Source organism: Protomyctophum parallelum, assembly GCF_964188405.1.
Source record: "Protomyctophum parallelum genome assembly, chromosome: 12".
In the NCBI taxonomy this organism is placed as follows: domain Eukaryota; kingdom Metazoa; phylum Chordata; class Actinopteri; order Myctophiformes; family Myctophidae; genus Protomyctophum; species Protomyctophum parallelum.
In genome coordinates this window covers 16,340,338-16,358,258 of record NC_139712.1, presented here as the reverse complement: position 1 = coordinate 16,358,258, position 17,921 = coordinate 16,340,338, and the positions used below count along the sequence as shown (strand labels likewise).

Sequence of the window (17,921 nt, the reverse complement as noted above, 5' to 3'; positions counted from 1 at the left end):
TAGGAGACAAAATGTTGTTTGCACAGTATGTTTGCCAGCAAGATAACTCGAGAATGGATTTTCTTGAAACTTAGAAAGATATAGAACAAAATATGTTGCATGGTGCGCGGGGTACACACACTCACACTCACACTCACACTCACACTCACACTCACACTCACACTCACACTCACACACACACACACACACACACACACACACTACCTCTCAGCAGGTGTATGACGGTGTTCCCCAGGCTGAGGGTGACAGACTTGGTGCAGGTGACCCCCGTGCTGCCGCAGGGCACGTTCTCCGCCGTGACGCTGAACAGGCCGTCCGCCTCCTGGGCCAACATGTACTGGCAGTCTCCCAGGAAGGAGTAGCTGCGTCCGTCGAACGTCACGTAGTGGGGGTCGCCCGTGGCCACGCACACGCCACCGCACGCGGCCTGGCCGCAGTGCCAGCGGCGCTCCTTACAGACGCTGAAGAGGAGTTGCGTTCATTCACAAGGATGATGCGGACGAGAGAGAAAAGAAAAGGAGGTAGAATTCATCATCAAAAGATATAATGTAGTTTTGTGAACAATGACATTCTTTCACTTTTCCATATGTTGTAATAGAAAGGTGAAAGAATGCTATTGTTCTTTACTTTTACATGTAGCCACTTTCAATCTTGATTCTTGCATACCCATTTCGGGCATGTTATTATAGTTGAAGATGTTCAATATGATGAGCTAGTTGTTTGGTTCATAACAAATTGTGGTATAAGCAAAATGTAAATACATACAGTCAATTCAATATAGTGAGATGATGCATTATAATCTGTACTAACGCTACTTAAATGGGTAAACATGAAAGAAATCCTACTGTACCATTTGTTGCAGTCCTTAGTAATGGTGTCATTGCTGTTGTAGAGTCGGCCATTATGATGGCAGGGACACTCCTCAGGTAGAACACAGCTATCCCCCTGTTTAAACATCAAGTATTGTTGAGACGCTGGTCCAGCATAACCTGACTCCGCCAGATACAGTAGTGGCAGTAGGGAGTTCCTCCTCCTGCTCCCATCTGGTCTCTCTCGGGCAGAGAGGATGTACTCCGATCAAATGCTGATCGGAGTGATAAGCGGCCGTATGCGGCTGCGTTGATCAGGCGGGATCAACGCGAGACTGGTGACGTATTGAAGCTACAGTACGAAGCTACAGTATGCCACAGTGCAAATGTAAACACAAGCTAACAAGACTACAACTCGAAATTATATGATATCCGATTTTTGTCCCGCTGCTTCGGGTTCATCGTTTCGTTTCTTGAGAGAGACCAGATGCAGCCAGGAGGAGGGAGTCAGGTTAGGTCCAGCAAGCATGCCAAGTAGTTTCCAAAACTATATTTTTTCTAATTGCCTACTGTATTTGCCTACTGTATACAAAATAATGAAACATCTAAATGTATCCACTCGTAAAGCTAAGATGAGCTAGTTGGATCTGAAGCAGTACAGAAATTATACAACTGTAGGAGGGTAAATATATAGTATTATTGTCCCACCAGCATCACGGTGCCCTGGGGACAGACACAGCCGGACAGTGGCTCTTGGCAGCCTCCCTGGAGGGCCGTGGAGCCCCCATGCTGTTGGCCAGGGGGGTCCAGACTGGAGCAGGTGAGGAGGCAGGAGCGTGGAGAATAGATCAGAGAGCCGGGACACTGGTTCATCCCCTCGCAGTGGTCCTCCGTGCAGTTCAACAAGCCCCGCTCACACACGCTGTTATGGGAGAAGGAGAAGAATACGTTGATGACAATTTTCCTTTGGTATGATCCGCAGTGTCCTTGAGGGGTTTCTGCTTGTTGCCATTGAAGATAAATGAGGAAAGGCAGGGTTGAGAGGAGACGGGGCTGAGGAAAACGTTGCAGTTATGTGATCAGAGCATGAATTGATGGGGTAAGGCAGAGGCGAGAAAACAACCAGGTGCTCGACGGACGTGCAGGTACAGTAGATACAAAAATATTAGAATAGTAAAAAGGTGCTCCTGGATCAATCAGGATAAGACATGTATTGAAAAAAAGGCTGAGATCCGGGAACTCTAGCCCTGATGAACATGTTGGTTCAATACAGATTCTTCTCCTTTTTAACTATTTTGTGTGCCTGGATCCTGGATCTTTTTTCAATTGATGATGGGGTAAATTTAGTAAAAGAAAAATAGTAGATTTTTTTTTGGTATTTTATCATGAACATTAGTGATTAAAGATAGGTTGAAAAGTGGTGAAGTGGTCCTTTAAGGTGAATGAATGCCCTCATTCATAATTCATATCAATATTATTATCTAATCAAGGTTTCCACATACTGTAGCAATGAGTCAGGTGATTGGTCAACAATATGGTTCACTACAATGCAACCGCACGCACGCACACGCGCATGCACGCGCGCACACACACACGCCACACTTAGCAGTCAATCAAACTGTTACTACTCCTATGCTGTCATTCAGTCAAAGCCGTACGTTGCTGGCACAGTGTACTGTAAAGTAAAATGAGCTGCAGTCATGATGATGTGGTGAAGAAATGCAATGAAATCAACCTATCCTGTGACCAAATGGAGCAGGAACATAGAGTGATTTCATCAGAGCTCTCACACCACCAAGCTCTCATTTGAGTAGATCTACACATTCTTCATGTTCATTGTCTTTGGTATAGATAGAGGATTTAAAAAACATTTTTAGATCCGAGGCTGATTCTACAAAGGCCTTCTAAATCCTAACGTATGTTTCTATATACATAGATACAAATATTGTATACGTCCATTTATTTCAAAGAGACAACGTGCCTCACGGCTCCTGTGTGTAGCCTTCAAGCTGATAATTGGTGGTACAAGCATTGTGCATGCCATACGGATGCTTGTCGATGCAAGTTGACACTTCTGCTTTACAAATTGGAGGCGTGTTGAATAAGCAATTCGAAGAAAGATGTCTTCGGGAGAATTAATCGCACAGAAAATAAATAAGCCAGTGTGTGCAAGGACTTCCCATTCAGGACGGGAACAGCCTTTTGGTGTTTTGACCATTCTGGACGGGAACCCCTGCTGGGGTTCTTGTTGCTATGTACAGGTACAGTATATATCAGCATAACATTGTTGTAATATTTGAAGTTTTTCAGAAAACAATGGTCAGGATTTAGAAGGGGTTTTTTTTTAGAATCGGCCTCAGTCCTAAATGGGGTGTCTTCAATGTCACACAAGTGTAATGACTGGGTCTAACTACCACTTCAGGTCCTGTCCTGTAAAGATTCTGTTCACTCTCCTTTCACTTTGACTAAAGCAAAAACATATTATAAAAGATATTGGGACAGAAACCTGCGTCTTTGTCTGAGCCTATACCATCATGTTGTAGCTTCATTAAAGTCCTTTTGTATTGAGAAAGGGGTCAAAGGACAAAACTTGCTGACTCATTCCGAGTTGCTATCACGATGTCCAGTGTCCACACATGATAAAGCATGCCGCTATAAAGAGGCGAGGGTTGTTTTATGATAAGTAAATAAGCAGTCCCTGTTCTCTTTATTGTCCTGCCTGTTGTTTTATGAGTCTACCAGGACACTGTTTTTGAGTGTCTATAGAATTAATCACTGTCCCTAGTTTGGAAAATAAAGTGATTCTGAAGGGACAAGGAGACAAACGGGAGCATTCGCAGCCTTTAGAAGATACCATCATTCATGGAGAAGATAAGTCGTTGAGTGTTCTACCCGCTGTCAACAACAATGGATGGATGGATAGACCTACTGTTCAAACATATAACTTGTTAACTGCTTGTTGGTTGTTTATTTGTGCCGTTGAGCTTGTTTTGTTTTTTTGTCTGTGGGTCTTCGTTTTGGTGTGTCTGTCTACCTTCTGTAGTCTATACAGCACTGCACTTTATTATGAATACATTTGACTTGACTTGACATGATCAATGATAAAACCTGAATGTCCTGATACAGCCAATTATCACTCCCCATGCAGATGTTACTGTACAACAGCATAGAATTGTGGTGCACACGCAGATCCGACACGCCAAAGATCTGACATGCGGAAATCACCCGTCGTTCCCAAACATCCGTTGGTCCGACATGCATTGCTCCGTGCTTGCGGTTAGGGTTAGTTTAGGGTTTGAGGTAGGTTGTCGGTCTAATGACAGTCGGACTAATAGTCTTGACTAAAGCCTGTACCCATGAAATGTACAAAGTGTAATACAAATACAGTACAGCACATACCAGGTGTTGCAGTTACTCTGAAAGATTTCACCGGGCTGATAGGTCTTGTCTCCGTGCACGCAGGGGCACATGCTGACGGGCACACACTGGCCCTGGTCGTCCTGTACGAGGCCCGGGCGACACTGGCACCCTGGAACACAGCTCCGGCCACCCTCCTCCTCGCCCCCGGCGTCCTCCACCTCACAGGTCCAGCCCTGCCGCAGGTCTAAGCAGGAGGCCCCACACGCACGGCCACACTCCTGGTACACCTGTCCCCCTGAGCACCGGACCGCTGAGGAGAGGAGAGGAGAGGAGAGATGGTGTTTATACGAGTTTATGTCAGGTGGTCCTTATTGAATACACAACATAACACAAGGTAAATGCGACATAACAATTAAGAACCGTTAAGCTTAAGACATGGTATTAATATCAGGGGCCGACATGTGTACGAGACTTGAAAACATTTAAATGTTTTTTTTCTTTTTTTCTTCGGCTTTCACCTTTATTTTATATTTTTTATGGAGGGACAGACAGTAGGCTGACAGGAAATGGGGCGAGAGATGGGTGAGTGACATGCAGTAAAGGCCGTTGGGATCGGGAGTCAAACCTGTGGCACACTGCCAGACTGGATTACCAGCCAAGGTGCCTGGACCGCTGAGCCACGGCCCAGGCCACTTCAAAACATTTAAACACAAACTGAAGCATATGTCTTGGTCGGAGACCCATAATAATAAACCACTAAACCAACAGTCAGTCGTCCACTTACGGCAGAAAGTGTTGTTGCGCCAGTGAACGGGGACCCCCTCTTGGGCACAGTGTCGTGCATAGGCAGTGAGGACGTTGCAGTGGCAGGACTTCTGGGGGGCACAGCCACACACCTCAGACAGACACAGACGAAGGTACGGCTCCCTCTCCACCACGTCATGACAGGCCTAGACCAGACATTAGAGGAGAGGATTCGGGGGAAGATTATAGGAAGATCAGGCAGAGAATGAGAGATAGAAAGTATTGATGACATAGAGAAAACACACACACGCACACACGCACACGCACACACACACACACACACACGCACACACACACACACACACGCACACACACACACACACACACACACACACACACAAAAATATATCACATTCACCAATACGTTCTCACTCTCAACTCGGCAGGCTTCAGAGACGAGAATGAATGATCTCTTTCCATTGTCAATGAAAAGGGGAATGACTTGCACACCACACGCACGCACGCACACGCCACAAACCTGGAAGACAGGACTATGAATGATTGAGCACACGCTGTCTGCATGGTGTCTCTGCTGGGTGTAGGTGGTGCAGGTGTCTGGAGGTGGTCCTCCTGGTAAACTACAGTGTCCTGTGGTGAACTTGGCAGCAAAGGATGACACGCTGCTCTCCACATCTCCCTCTGGGGTGGTGAAGTCATCGTGCTGATTCCAGGTCAGTGTGCCACACAATCCACGCACCTTGAACACAGGATGTCAACCAGCACAGTCAATAAATGCAATGCAAATCCCAGAGCACTGCTAGTGCTTCGACCCCAGGGTAAAACAACTGCAGTTGCCATAGATAAAGCTTGCAAGTATCCCAGGGAACCAATGGTTAATCCTGAGCCATGTGGCCCATACTGTCAGAAGCCAAGCATTGGGTACCATGTTTATAGTCTTTGTTGGTATAACACAGCTGGGGATTGAACCCCGACCTCCCAATGTGAGGGCAGAACATTATGGGTCGGGACCCATTTGTGGGTCGCGGCCAAAATTGTATGGGTTCCCTTATTATTATTATTTTTCATTAATTAAAAACAAATTCAATGATTTTCTTCCAGTAATTTCATGAAGAAATCAAAGAAAAAGCAAAGAAATTCCAGAAATTAGAAATCAAATGTAAAGTAGTAGTGAAAATAGCCGATCTACTCGCTCACAACATAGTGCGAAGCGAAACGTTGTGAACTTGTATTATATTTTAACTATAGTTTGGGACCCTAAAATGTGTCTTTTGGGTCACAGGCTAAAAGGTTTGGGAACCACTGCTCTAACCACACCACGAGGCCACTGACCTGGTTCTAATCAAGCATCCCCTATATACTGTTTTAGGGACTCAAAGTGGACTGAATCACAGATCCTTCCAAGGCATGGATGAACGTTACCTTGCTTGCGAAGCCAGGCTGCAGAGTGATGAGGGCCAGGGGCCCGTCCAGATGCCAGAGCAGCTGGGCACCAAAGGTCTGGACCAGGAGGAAGGACGACGACGCCCTGCGTACCACCAGGTCCCCTGTCACCACAGGCAGCGTCTCCCTCTGGCCATTCAGCGTCACTGCTCCTGGAAGAAGAAGAAAAACAACAGCGATGTAATGTATCGTAGCGTAACACAAGCCAGCGTAACATTACAACGTTACATTAAGATAACCTAATGTACATGTTGTGCTTTCTTACTAAGAAATAACAAAGTGTATGTGAACCTTAAAGAACAGATCCAAGTGTACAAGTAAGTTCACTGTAAACCTCTCTCTCACACACACACACACACGCATGCACGCACGCACGCAAACACACACGTTCACCACTCCAGTCACTCACCAGTGTCTGTGATGGTAACTGTGGTACGGAGTGCAGTGATTGACACCTCCTTCAGACAGCCCATCCCTCCGCCTCTTCCTGTCCCACACTCCCCACAACGTATGTTCACCACCAGTTTCCTGTCCACAAAGTCCTGAAAACACACACACACACAGTTAAGCTCATCAGCTCATCATTCACTGAAATAAAATGCGTACGGTATGTGGTGTGTAGCCTACTACTAGGTCGGAGAGGTTTATTGTCGGTATCAGCCAGACTGCGGGAGTCCATCCCCGTTACAATGCGCTAGACCCCTGGGAGAAGGAATGCTGAAGAGGATAACTACCTATACCATCAGCTCCCAGTACTTAACGCACGTCTCGCCATACCCAAGACGTGCTAGGAATGCACTGATTTGTCGTTGCCCGAGATCAAACCCCTGACCTTGTTGTGGTTGAAGGGGCGGGCGCTCTACCAACTGAGCTATACACGGACACACGTGGTGTGTCGTATGTATGTGGTATGCATGTGTTGTGTGTTAAGTGTACAGGTGTGTATGCGGCATCCTACCTCCACTGCAGTGAAAGGACAGTCTCCTCCCTGCACAGAGAAGCTCTTCTTGTCAAAGGTGCTGACGTGTAGGGCTCCCATTAGGCTGCACTGGGCTGCACACCTCTCCCCAGTACACTGCCACTGGCCTGCTCTACACACACTGGAGACCACAAGGAGGATGGAGAGAGAAGAGAGATATAGAAAATTACAGATAGGAAAACACACACACACACACACACACACACACACACACACAGTCGTAGGTAAAGGAAGGTCACCGGTCGACCCTATAGGCTCCCCCGAGCAAGATGCGATCATCTGAGCCATCTGAACAAGCCACCTGCCGGAACAAACGCAGACAATAAATGTTCCCACACTCACCAGGTGTTGCACCTCTGCTGTATGCTGTCTCCCGGCTGGTAGGAGCGTCTGCGGTGGAAGCAGGGACAGTCGTCCCTCTTCAGACAGACGCCCTGGTGGAGGACGTAGAGGCCGGGGGGACACTCGCAGCCCCCGACACACTCCTCCCTGCACTGGGCCGAGGCCGCGGCCGGCCCCAGGGCCTGGGGGGACGTGCAGCTGGGCGGACAGGAGGACACGCAGTCTGAGAACACCTGGCCGCTGGGACACACGCGGCCTGAGAGACGGACAGAGACGAGAAGAATCTGGTTGACTTTTTGCAGAATAATATGCACAGAACCTTGATTTATATACGGTGCTTTACAGCAGTGGTTCCCAAACGTTTAGGGTCGAGACCCAAAATAGAGATTAGACGTTTGGCCTGGGACCCAAACTAGTGAAAATAGCAGATCTATAAAGCGCATAATGTGTCGCTTCGCACCATGTTGAGAGCTTGTAGATCAGCTATTTTGACTACTTCTTAAGTATTAGTATTTTTTATTCATTGGATTGTCTTAGATTTGTTTGTTGAATTCTTTAAAAGAAATCTTTTGAAATATATATATGTTTTTTTTTAATGTAAGAAAAGAAAATATGGATTTTTACTTGAGAATCCATAAAAAATTGGTTTACACTATTTATATTGATTTGGGAAACATTTGAGCCTAATTCAAACCCACAACAACCTCGCATGGATCCAGATCGACCCAGAACAACATAAAAGGCTCTCTCCCGTTTAGTTTACCGCAGAGCGTGGCGCTCCTCCAGGTGACGATGACATGCTGCTGGGCACACTCGCGGGCGTAGCTGGCCAGCGTGTCACACACGGCGGCCTGCCTCTGCTTGGGCCCGAGGCTGCAGAACAGGTACAGGCAGGTGTCCACGTAGGCCGCTGGCTCCACCTGAGGCAACAGGGACACAGTGATGTTCTTCAGACCTGGGTACGCTCGTATCAAACAACAGCAGCAATACTACCACTACTGCTACTACTACTAATAATAATAATACTACTACTATTACTTATAACACTACTACTACTACTACTAATAATAATAATAGATGGATATACAGAGCTAACACTCATTTAAGGCAAACACTGAGGGAATTGAGGGACAGCGAGATCCCAAAATACGTCGGCAGATTGCACTAAGCGCTGTAGGTCATTTTCTGTGCAGACCACCTGACCTGACTCAAAATGTATACAGATACACCTATACATTGAATACATATACGTGGGATTGATAATGTAGTTGTTCTTTTGTCTGTGGCTGGAAAGGTCAACGGTAAAGCTAGGAAGGGACAAGCATTTGTCTATGTAGGCCACTGGTAATGGTAATATTGGATGATAGTGCAGACAGAGAGAGAGATATCTCCATTCATCACTCATTAACCCAACATATGAAACTACTTATTTCATTTCACCGCCCGATAACAGCTCACAGATTTCAACGGCAATAAAGTTCACGAGAGCAAATAAATAATAACCCTTTTGACAGCTTTAAATGTCCAAGACTGTAAGAAGCTTGATACAAGCACGAGACTTCCTGTGCAGGCATTGATAAACCCTACTGTATATAAAAGTGGAGTGGACCGGGGTCCCCCAGGGCTCTATACTTGGTCTGGACCTTTTTCCCCCTCTACACCAAATATCTTGAAAATAGCTCATCCTACTTTTACATACTTTTACATCCAGCAGGTCCTACTACTGTACTATTTATGCATCTATTTATGTAAATGGTAATTTATATAGCGCCTTTATCCAAGGCACTTTACAGAGATTGTGCATTACATTCACCCATTCGCACACACATTCACACACTGATGCCGGAGGAAACCATGCAAGGCACCAACCTGCACATCAGGAGCAATTAGGGGTTCAGAGTCTTGCTCAAGGACACTTCGACACGAACTCTGGGGGAGCCCGGGTTTCCATCCGGTCACTCTACCCCTGAGCCACTGTCGCTTTCTGTATCGCTTTCTGTACAGCATCGAGATATTCCATTTGTGGGAAAACATTTATTTGACAATATTTAGTGCCAGTGAGTTGTGAGTTGTGACTGACCCGGGGGTGGCAGTGTCTGAAGGGATCCTCCAGCAGCCGGTGACACATGGCCTCGGCCTGTCTGCGCAGCTCCACGTCTCCTGTGACGTCGCAGCTGTGACCCAGCTCAGCTGCATCGTTACAGCCCTGATGACGACAACAGACACACTCACTTAAACGCATGCTAGAGGAGGTGTTTAGGCTTTATGCAGCATTTGTAACCTCTTAAACCCTATAAAGGCCTATTCATACTCCATATTGATAAAGGTGACCACCGAAACGGTGGTTAGTACTAAAAACACAGAGAAGTGCTGGGGTAAGCAGTGAGTGGCTTATCACCGCAGCTTGATGTCATGTTGTAGAGTATGAATAAGCTTTAACCCCCCCCCCCCAGTTAATTCCGCCTCTCGTTTCGATTGGTCGGTCGAAAAAGTTGACATTAATGAGGGGCACACTTAAACATGAGGCATGGTGCTGGAATGAGGAGAGCTCCTATAGCACTTATTTGAAACGGAAATGCATAAGAGAAAGCCTCTGACAGCTAAAAAAATAAATAAAATAAAAATCTCTTTCTGTGGACACGGCCCCTATACAACTGCAGAGCCAGCCACCATTGACAAAAGCCATTGCTAAGTACCTAGCTATCTGGATAAAAGCAAAGACTCAAATTGGACTTGTGTGCAATGCATCACACAGACAGGCTGCAGTAACCTAGAAGTTGCACAGAAGTGTTAATGGAATTGTGTAATGAGTTCAGTGCAGTACCTCAGTCTGTTGGTCAGGTACTCTCCATGAATTTCCAAAGCTAGCAGCATACGGGGACACAGCTCCACTCATTGTGGTGAAGTCATCTGTAGATCGCAGAAAAAGTTAACAGTACAGCATAAGTGTGCTTCAAAGCACGATTACATGAAACAATGAGGAAGGTTTTCCATGGGGCAATGATGAAACGGTTAACCTTTCCTCATTTACTAACATGAGTAAATGAGGAATAGTTGCAACTTTACAATAACATCATAATAGTATATTATATAAACTAAATACTTAACAAGTCATAGTAAGTAGTTTACTAATATTATTCTTATGCTTATTCATGGTCTAATAAATATGTATATGTTATAAATCCTTAATGTAAAGTTAACATGTCGTTAATAACTCATTTACTAACCGTTTATGAATGATTGATGAACTAGTAAAGCATAGTAATACATATCTAACTAGCTGTTAACAAATAACTGATTAACTAATAGTTTATGAATGATTGACTAGTTACAACGAATAGTTATTAAAAAGTAGGCTTACTACCGGGCATTCTTGTGTGTGTGTGTGTGTGTGTGTGTGTGTGTGTGTGTGTGTGTGTGTGTGTGTGTGTGTGTGTGTGTGTGTGTGTGTGCACGTGTGCATGTGTGTGTGTGTCTGTCTGTCTCACCATCAGCGTTGTTGTTATAGACGCCACAGAGCCCCCTGGTGGCAGCCATGTGTTCAGCGGTGACCGTCAGGTAGACAGTGTTAGCCAGGTCAAACTTCACCCTGACCCCCAGACCAGACTCCACAAAGACAAAGTCCCCCAGCCAGTAGACACTCACTCCTGGATGGAGGAACAAGACACCACAAGGTGACACATACGCTTAAGCAATATTACACGAGAGGGTGTGGTTTAACGTGATTATTGCCACGACAGTTATTATAAACCACACCCTCGAGTGTAATATTGCAATTATACAACAGTTACCCTTAAAACTAAGAAAATCGCTGAAAAAACATATTTTTTTAATGACAGATGTAGTCACTACGACCACAAAATTATGTCCCAAGAAAATAGCTATCCTAGCCACCGACTTTGCTGCGGTCTGGGAAAACAGAGCAGCTGAATTATTTGTTTTGATCCACGGCTAGAAGGCTGTTTCAACCAATCAGATTGCTTCCTCGAAACGACCTGTGGTATAATATACGTTTTCTCAGTTCTGCTCTGGATGCGTGACTTCGAGGACATTATAAGCACATTGATTGTGTTGTGGGCGGCGCCGCAATTGGCTCGCAGGCACAGACACACAAACATCCATTTATTTGTTTTGATTTTGTGATGAGTGAAAAGTACCGTTTTGGAAGAGTGGCTCTCCGTGAGGAACAGGGAGGTTGTTGAGAGTAACGTTACGGTGACGGACCGATACCAAGTCTAGACCCAGCATCATCCTGAGAGCCTGATGGGGACGCGCACACGCACACACGCGCGCACACACACACACACACACACACACACACACACACACACACACACACACACACACACACACACACACACACACACACACAGGTAAGCGGATATTTGTATTGCAATGCTGTCAACAGCCTAATGTAATGCAAAGTGGGTCACTTTAAGTGACAGAACAAATTGACAATGCATGTAATGCCAAGAAACCTAAAGTAATGCAAATTGACAGAACAATGACCTCCTAATGTAATGGCAATGAACTGAATAATGACCTAATGCAATGCAGAGTGACAGAACAAATTGACAATGCACGTAATGCCAAGAAACAGAACAAAAACCTAAAGTAATGCAAATTGACAGAACAATGACCTGCTAATGTAATGGCAATGAACAGAATAATGACCTAATGTAATGGCAATACACAGAATAATGACCTAATGCAATGCAGAGTGACAGAACAATGGTACAGTAGCTAGCTACTGTATGCAAGCTCCAGAATAAACATATTTGAATGAGTACTGACCATTTCACCTTAGCAGTATAGACAAAATAAACATGAATTTTCATTGCAAACCTCTGTATCTCGGTGATTGTTTCCATACAGTTCAGACATTGAACACAACAACAATCCATTGCACTTTACCTTGCTGCATTCTGCCCTGCCGTCGCAGGCCGTGCTGATGTAGACGGCCCAGGTGCCGTCCGTGGACGAGGCCAGCAGGTAGGTGCAGCTGCCCTGGAAGTGGAAGTGCTTCCTGTCAAAGGAGCGATAGTGGGCCCCTCCCCAGCTCATGCAGGTGGCCGACGCCTGTGGAGCTCTGGAGCTCCCCAGGAGACCCCCGCGCACCAGGGGGGAGGACTGGGAGTCTGGAGAGAGAAGGGGTGATGATGATCAATGTCTTGTTGTGCCACGAATAGATTCAGATATCAGCATCAGGGTTCTTGGTGCTGCCATGGAGACCCTCATCACGCGCAGAAAAGGGACAACAGGAGGTCTAAAAATATAATACATTAAGCTTTACAGGGAGGGAAGAGTGCACAGGAAAAGAACGAATGGTGAGTGAGTGAGGGGGGGGGGGGGGGGGTGGATCTGCCACAAAGAGAAGCAGAGGCGTTTAGAAAAGACAGATGCTTGCAGAGTCAGGTACAGAGAGTAAAACAATTATTTGTCTAGTTCTTTATTAGACACATCGGTCCATTTCCCAACCCCAGGCCCTTTACTCTGGATTAGCATGTACGTCAGACACAGTGGCCTTGCTTGGATTTATTAGAGTTATTTCCCAGTGTATATATAGTACACTACTCTACTCTACTCTCTCTGTAGTAGATCCATTATTTAAGTGACTGGCTGCTATCATGTCTTGCTAAACACTTTGCTTTGTAACGCAAAATCAGCAGAGAGTGATCGACGTTTGCGCTACTCTATGCCGAATTGAAGTGGACTCGGACCCAGACTTTTTCTTTTCTCTCCCTGGAAATAAAAACGTCTGGGTTTCCGAGGCTACATGTGGTGTGACTCAGTCTGTAATCCATTGCCTGGAAGACTATAGGTTTTGGGGGGAGGACTAACAAACCAATTCCACCCACCTCTCAACAGGACCACAGGACCCTGCCACGTAAAAAGATCGTGCTACAGAAACCCAGAAATCCAACTGGAATAGAGTACTAGCCTCTGACTTCAACTCTTGGCGTTAAGCCAATAGTGTGTACAGAGAAATAGCTTGACATTCAAATCATTAATAGAGGAGGGGTTAACTTGTCTTCCACTGATCCAAATATGATCCGAGGCTATCCAATTCAAGTAATCCATCTGCCGCAATATTTTCCACGTGGGGAAAACAAACACCTATTGTTAGGCCAAGAGGGAATCCCGCCAGAGGAGATACAGTAACAGGCTCTCGTGTGTGAAGTCACTGACCAGGCAGCAGGGTGTAGGTACAGGACAAGCAGGTGTGGTCGGAGGCATTCCTCCAGCTGAGCCCCCAGAGGCTGCTACAGCACTGCTCCATGGCCATCAGAGAGGCGTTGTGGACCCCAGGAAACTCCTCGCAACTCCATGTGGAGAAACACTGTCCACGGATACCCACACCTGGATGGAGGTGAGGTGGATGGAAACACAGAGACAGGGTTAAGTACAGGGTGACACTGTATTTAGCAGCTTTGCTGCTATAGGTGGTTTCAACTTGCCAATGTGTGTTTTACCACCGTTTTTCAACATGGGGACTATACCAAATGGACCCTTATGGGTCTGTATAACTCACAGAATGTACAATAAAATAAAACATTCATGGTAGGCTAGCTAACAGCTGTTTATGTTGTTTCAGAATGGTTAGAAATACATGACAGTGATTATCGTTGACAGTATGACGTCTTTAAACTAAATACACCAGGTTGCCTAATAATGTCCTCTCTGGAACATACGCAAATACCAAGCCAGAGTTGTTTGGATCCCAGCCCTTACCTTGAGAGCAGCGCGGGCCTCCCCAGCCCTCACAGCAACCTCTCACCGTCTTATTCACTCGCTGAGTCTCCGTCTCTGGAGGTCTGAAGAAGACGCACAGATCAGGGTTAGACTAGGCCTGTCACAATTATTACATAATCACAGGCGTGTCACAATTATTACAATAATCGCCTAATCGCAATTATTTGAGCTGATCACAGTTATTTTTGCATAATCATTAACCGCTTCCACGTTGAAAGTTTTCCATACATTTTCAAACTTTTTTCAAAAGCAAGCTTGTAGATCAACTACTTCCGCTATTTTGTACATTTTTGGAAAGAAAAAGGTATTAAATATGATTAAATGTGTCTGTATATTTAAATTCTTTGCCTGTGCAATTTGTGATTACGAAGCCTAAAAGGCAAAAAGGGAAATTGTAACCAATGTTCAACGCAAAAAAAAACAATTAAATCGTTAATCGTCAACTTAAATTTGTAATCGTGACACAGTAAGTCACACAGTAAGTGAGACCACAATCGGCTCTGTTGAAACAGTGGACCGAAAACGTGGTTAAATTACTTGTACAGGTAGCAGGACGCGCTGGGCCCCCGCTGTTTGTAATAGAGTGCTTAGTTGTACAGGTAGCAGGACACGCTGGGCCCTCGCTGTTTGTAATAGAGTGCTTACTTGTACAGGTAGCAGGACGCGTTGGGCCCCTAGCTGTTTGTAATAGAGTGCTTACTTGTACAGGTAGCAGGACGCACTGGGCCCTTGCTGTTTGTAATAGAGTGCTTAGTTGTACAGGTAGCAGGACGCACTGGGCCCTCGCTGTTTGTAATAGAGTGCTTAGTTGTACAGGTAGCAGGACGCACTGGGCCCTTGCTGTTTGTAATAGAGTGCTTAGTTGTACAGGTAGCAGGACGCACTGGGCCCTCGCTGTTTGTAATAGAGTGCTTACTTGTACAGGTAGCAGGACGCACTGGGCCCTTGCTGTTTGTAATAGAGTGCTTACTTGTACAGGTAGCAGGACGCACTGGGCCCTCGCTGTTTGTAATAGAGTGCGATGCCGTCGTCGCCGCCGTGCTTGCTACGCATCCTGTCCACGTCCAGCCTCCAGTCCTGGGTGTTGTAGCGGTACACCGCGGAGCAGCTCACCTCCAGCTGCAGGCGTGGAGACAGCACCCGCTCCACTCTCTCCTCCTCCGTGCGCTCACACCAGTGTCTGGAGAAGAGAGGAGCACCATTCAAAAACGAGGCACATTTACTACACTAAACTATCAGGGATTATTATTAGAGGCTTATTATAATACTTGAACACAGTGTAGCACATAACATCGGCACCGTGATAGCACAACAATAGAGATTGAGAGTACATATTCAATCTCAACTTATAGAAATGTTTATTAAATTGTTAATATAAATTGTATTATAATTATTATTATTAATAATAATATTATTATATTTAATAAATAAAACATTACTTTTGTAAATTAATCACAATCAAATTAAATCACTACTAGAAGGATAATTTAACAGCCTACTTTAAAAAGAATATTACAGAAAATGTTGCCTCTTCACACATTTTGAATACTAATGTTGCCAAGGCTTAGCCGTATAATTAGCACAAGGCCCAATGCCCTTATCCATATCATATACATTTTTAAAGCGCAAGTGCTAATCAAGAATCAATATCAGAAGGTAATGTAAATGCTGTAATTCTATGGGTATCATGACCAGAGAAGGAAAATAGATGACCCCATGTAGCTGTATGAATCTCTATTTATCTCACTAGCATCATCTCATCCAATATAATCTTCTGTTTTATTACCTTCACTGAATTTATGTGGCATGACAGCGTCTATTTTCAACAAAAACAGTGAACACGTGCCACGTAGCAATGCAACATGTTATCTACTTAGCTTGAAAATCAGTCACTGTTGGCAAGCAACACGGTCTGTCATGCGATAACAGTCCACAGTGAAATACCCAATACGCTCACAATGGTTGCAATGCAATTGGTTTGGCTGTGTTGCTTTTTTCGTGCAATTTGATGAAAATGTTTGAATATTTCAGAACATTGTAGGGACGCCAGTTTGGAAGTGGCCATTAAGTACTGTTTGAACCCACCCAATGTATACATACCCCATTCCCAAGACCATGTGCAGTCCCAGCAGAGACAGGAGCACAGTCAGTGACTCCATGGTCTGCCCTCTGGAATGCTGCTGATTAAACTTCCAAGAAAGAGGGTTACAACCATGAGCATCAGGTACAGACATACAGTTGTAACATCACATACCTTTTAACCAAGCAAAGCTAAGATATTCATTTGTAATGCATTCTTGCTCACGGATGATGCATAAACTCATAATGCAATAATCATTAAAATGTATAATCAAGGAGAATTCAAGTGTAAAAAAAACTAGTTGGTAACATTTGCAATATCCTAATACAGGTATATAATGGATATAATGGTATAATCATAATCAATCAGATCAATTATTGCAGCTTTATGCGGCGCAATTATTTTTGCTAACAGCAAGCAGAGATTAGCAACATTAGGAAAATAAAACTCCAAACACATCAAGTAAACAGAAAATGCTATTTGGAAATAATAAATAGTCAAATCAAGAGGTGGCGTCAAAAACATGATGCTTAAAGCTCCAAATATTTAAAAACGAAAGTTTAAAACCGTAGAAGGGACGTGTCTTATCACGTTAACTAAATGTAATGTTTAGTAGAATTGACTAAACTCACCCTTTTCTTATCATTTATACTAGCTACTTTGTTTAATGGTGAGCTATTTAAAGAGCGTCCTTACAGGACAGAATTTCTAACCAAGTATACGTGTTGCACACTGTATGTCATTCCTCTTCTCTGAACTTCTTCTACCCTCAACAAATACACAGCTAAAAAAAAAAGAAGAAAAGAAAGATGTCCTTACCGCTGAATTGCTTTCAGATGGATCTGAAAGCAGGTGTCTGAGGAATCCTTTTACTTGTTATGTTATTTTTCCTATAACTTATATCGTTGTAGTTGTTGTTCTGTTGTGATATATTCCTCAGTGTGGTGATATGTTGCCATGTAGGGAGACGGTAGCCCCTAATGCTGGTTTTTAAACGTGGGGTGCGATTCCCGGGTTATAAAGCGCCATCTGAGGCCCTAGCCATTGGCGACCAGGCCCAAGGTCACAGCTGGGAGCGATGCCATTGGTCACTGGACCTATGACACATCTTCTAGGCCCGCCCCACCAAAGAGTAAAGAACACTTTAGTTGAAGAAGCCTTTGAGAGGCTTGTGTGTGTGTGTGTGTGTGTGTGTGTGTGTGTGTGTGTGTGTGTGTGTGTGTGTGTGTCTACCTTCTGTTGCTTCTGTTGTGATTCGCAACGTATTTGTGCGCATGTCTGTCAGTTTGCATTTGTGTGGCTAACATGTTTGTCAATGCACATCTCTCATTTGCATGTCTGTCTCCCTGTGTGTTTGACTGTGTGTGTTTGACCGTGTGTGTGTGTGTGTGTG

General features: G+C 44.8%; 1 protein-coding gene across 1 annotated transcript in view; it reads right to left on the bottom strand.

Annotated features, from left to right (window-relative positions):
* Positions 1-16,607, bottom strand: part of sspo (SCO-spondin) — a gene marked incomplete at both ends in the record, with an annotated part of 108,249 nt that extends 91,642 nt beyond the window's left edge. The window contains 20 exons of the mRNA XM_083777654.1: positions 205-461; positions 851-945; positions 1,518-1,731; positions 4,209-4,479; positions 4,954-5,119; positions 5,452-5,670; positions 6,354-6,526; positions 6,784-6,916; positions 7,333-7,474; positions 7,696-7,951; positions 8,459-8,615; positions 9,776-9,901; positions 10,520-10,605; positions 11,184-11,342; positions 11,853-11,955; positions 12,610-12,833; positions 13,885-14,055; positions 14,428-14,510; positions 15,419-15,628; positions 16,549-16,607. Of these exons, the coding sequence (XP_083633780.1) occupies positions 205-461; positions 851-945; positions 1,518-1,731; positions 4,209-4,479; positions 4,954-5,119; positions 5,452-5,670; positions 6,354-6,526; positions 6,784-6,916; positions 7,333-7,474; positions 7,696-7,951; positions 8,459-8,615; positions 9,776-9,901; positions 10,520-10,605; positions 11,184-11,342; positions 11,853-11,955; positions 12,610-12,833; positions 13,885-14,055; positions 14,428-14,510; positions 15,419-15,628; positions 16,549-16,607 (3,304 nt within the window). The remainder of the gene's footprint in view (positions 1-204; positions 462-850; positions 946-1,517; positions 1,732-4,208; positions 4,480-4,953; positions 5,120-5,451; positions 5,671-6,353; positions 6,527-6,783; positions 6,917-7,332; positions 7,475-7,695; positions 7,952-8,458; positions 8,616-9,775; positions 9,902-10,519; positions 10,606-11,183; positions 11,343-11,852; positions 11,956-12,609; positions 12,834-13,884; positions 14,056-14,427; positions 14,511-15,418; positions 15,629-16,548) is intronic.
* Between the last annotated feature and the right edge of the window lie 1,314 nt (positions 16,608-17,921).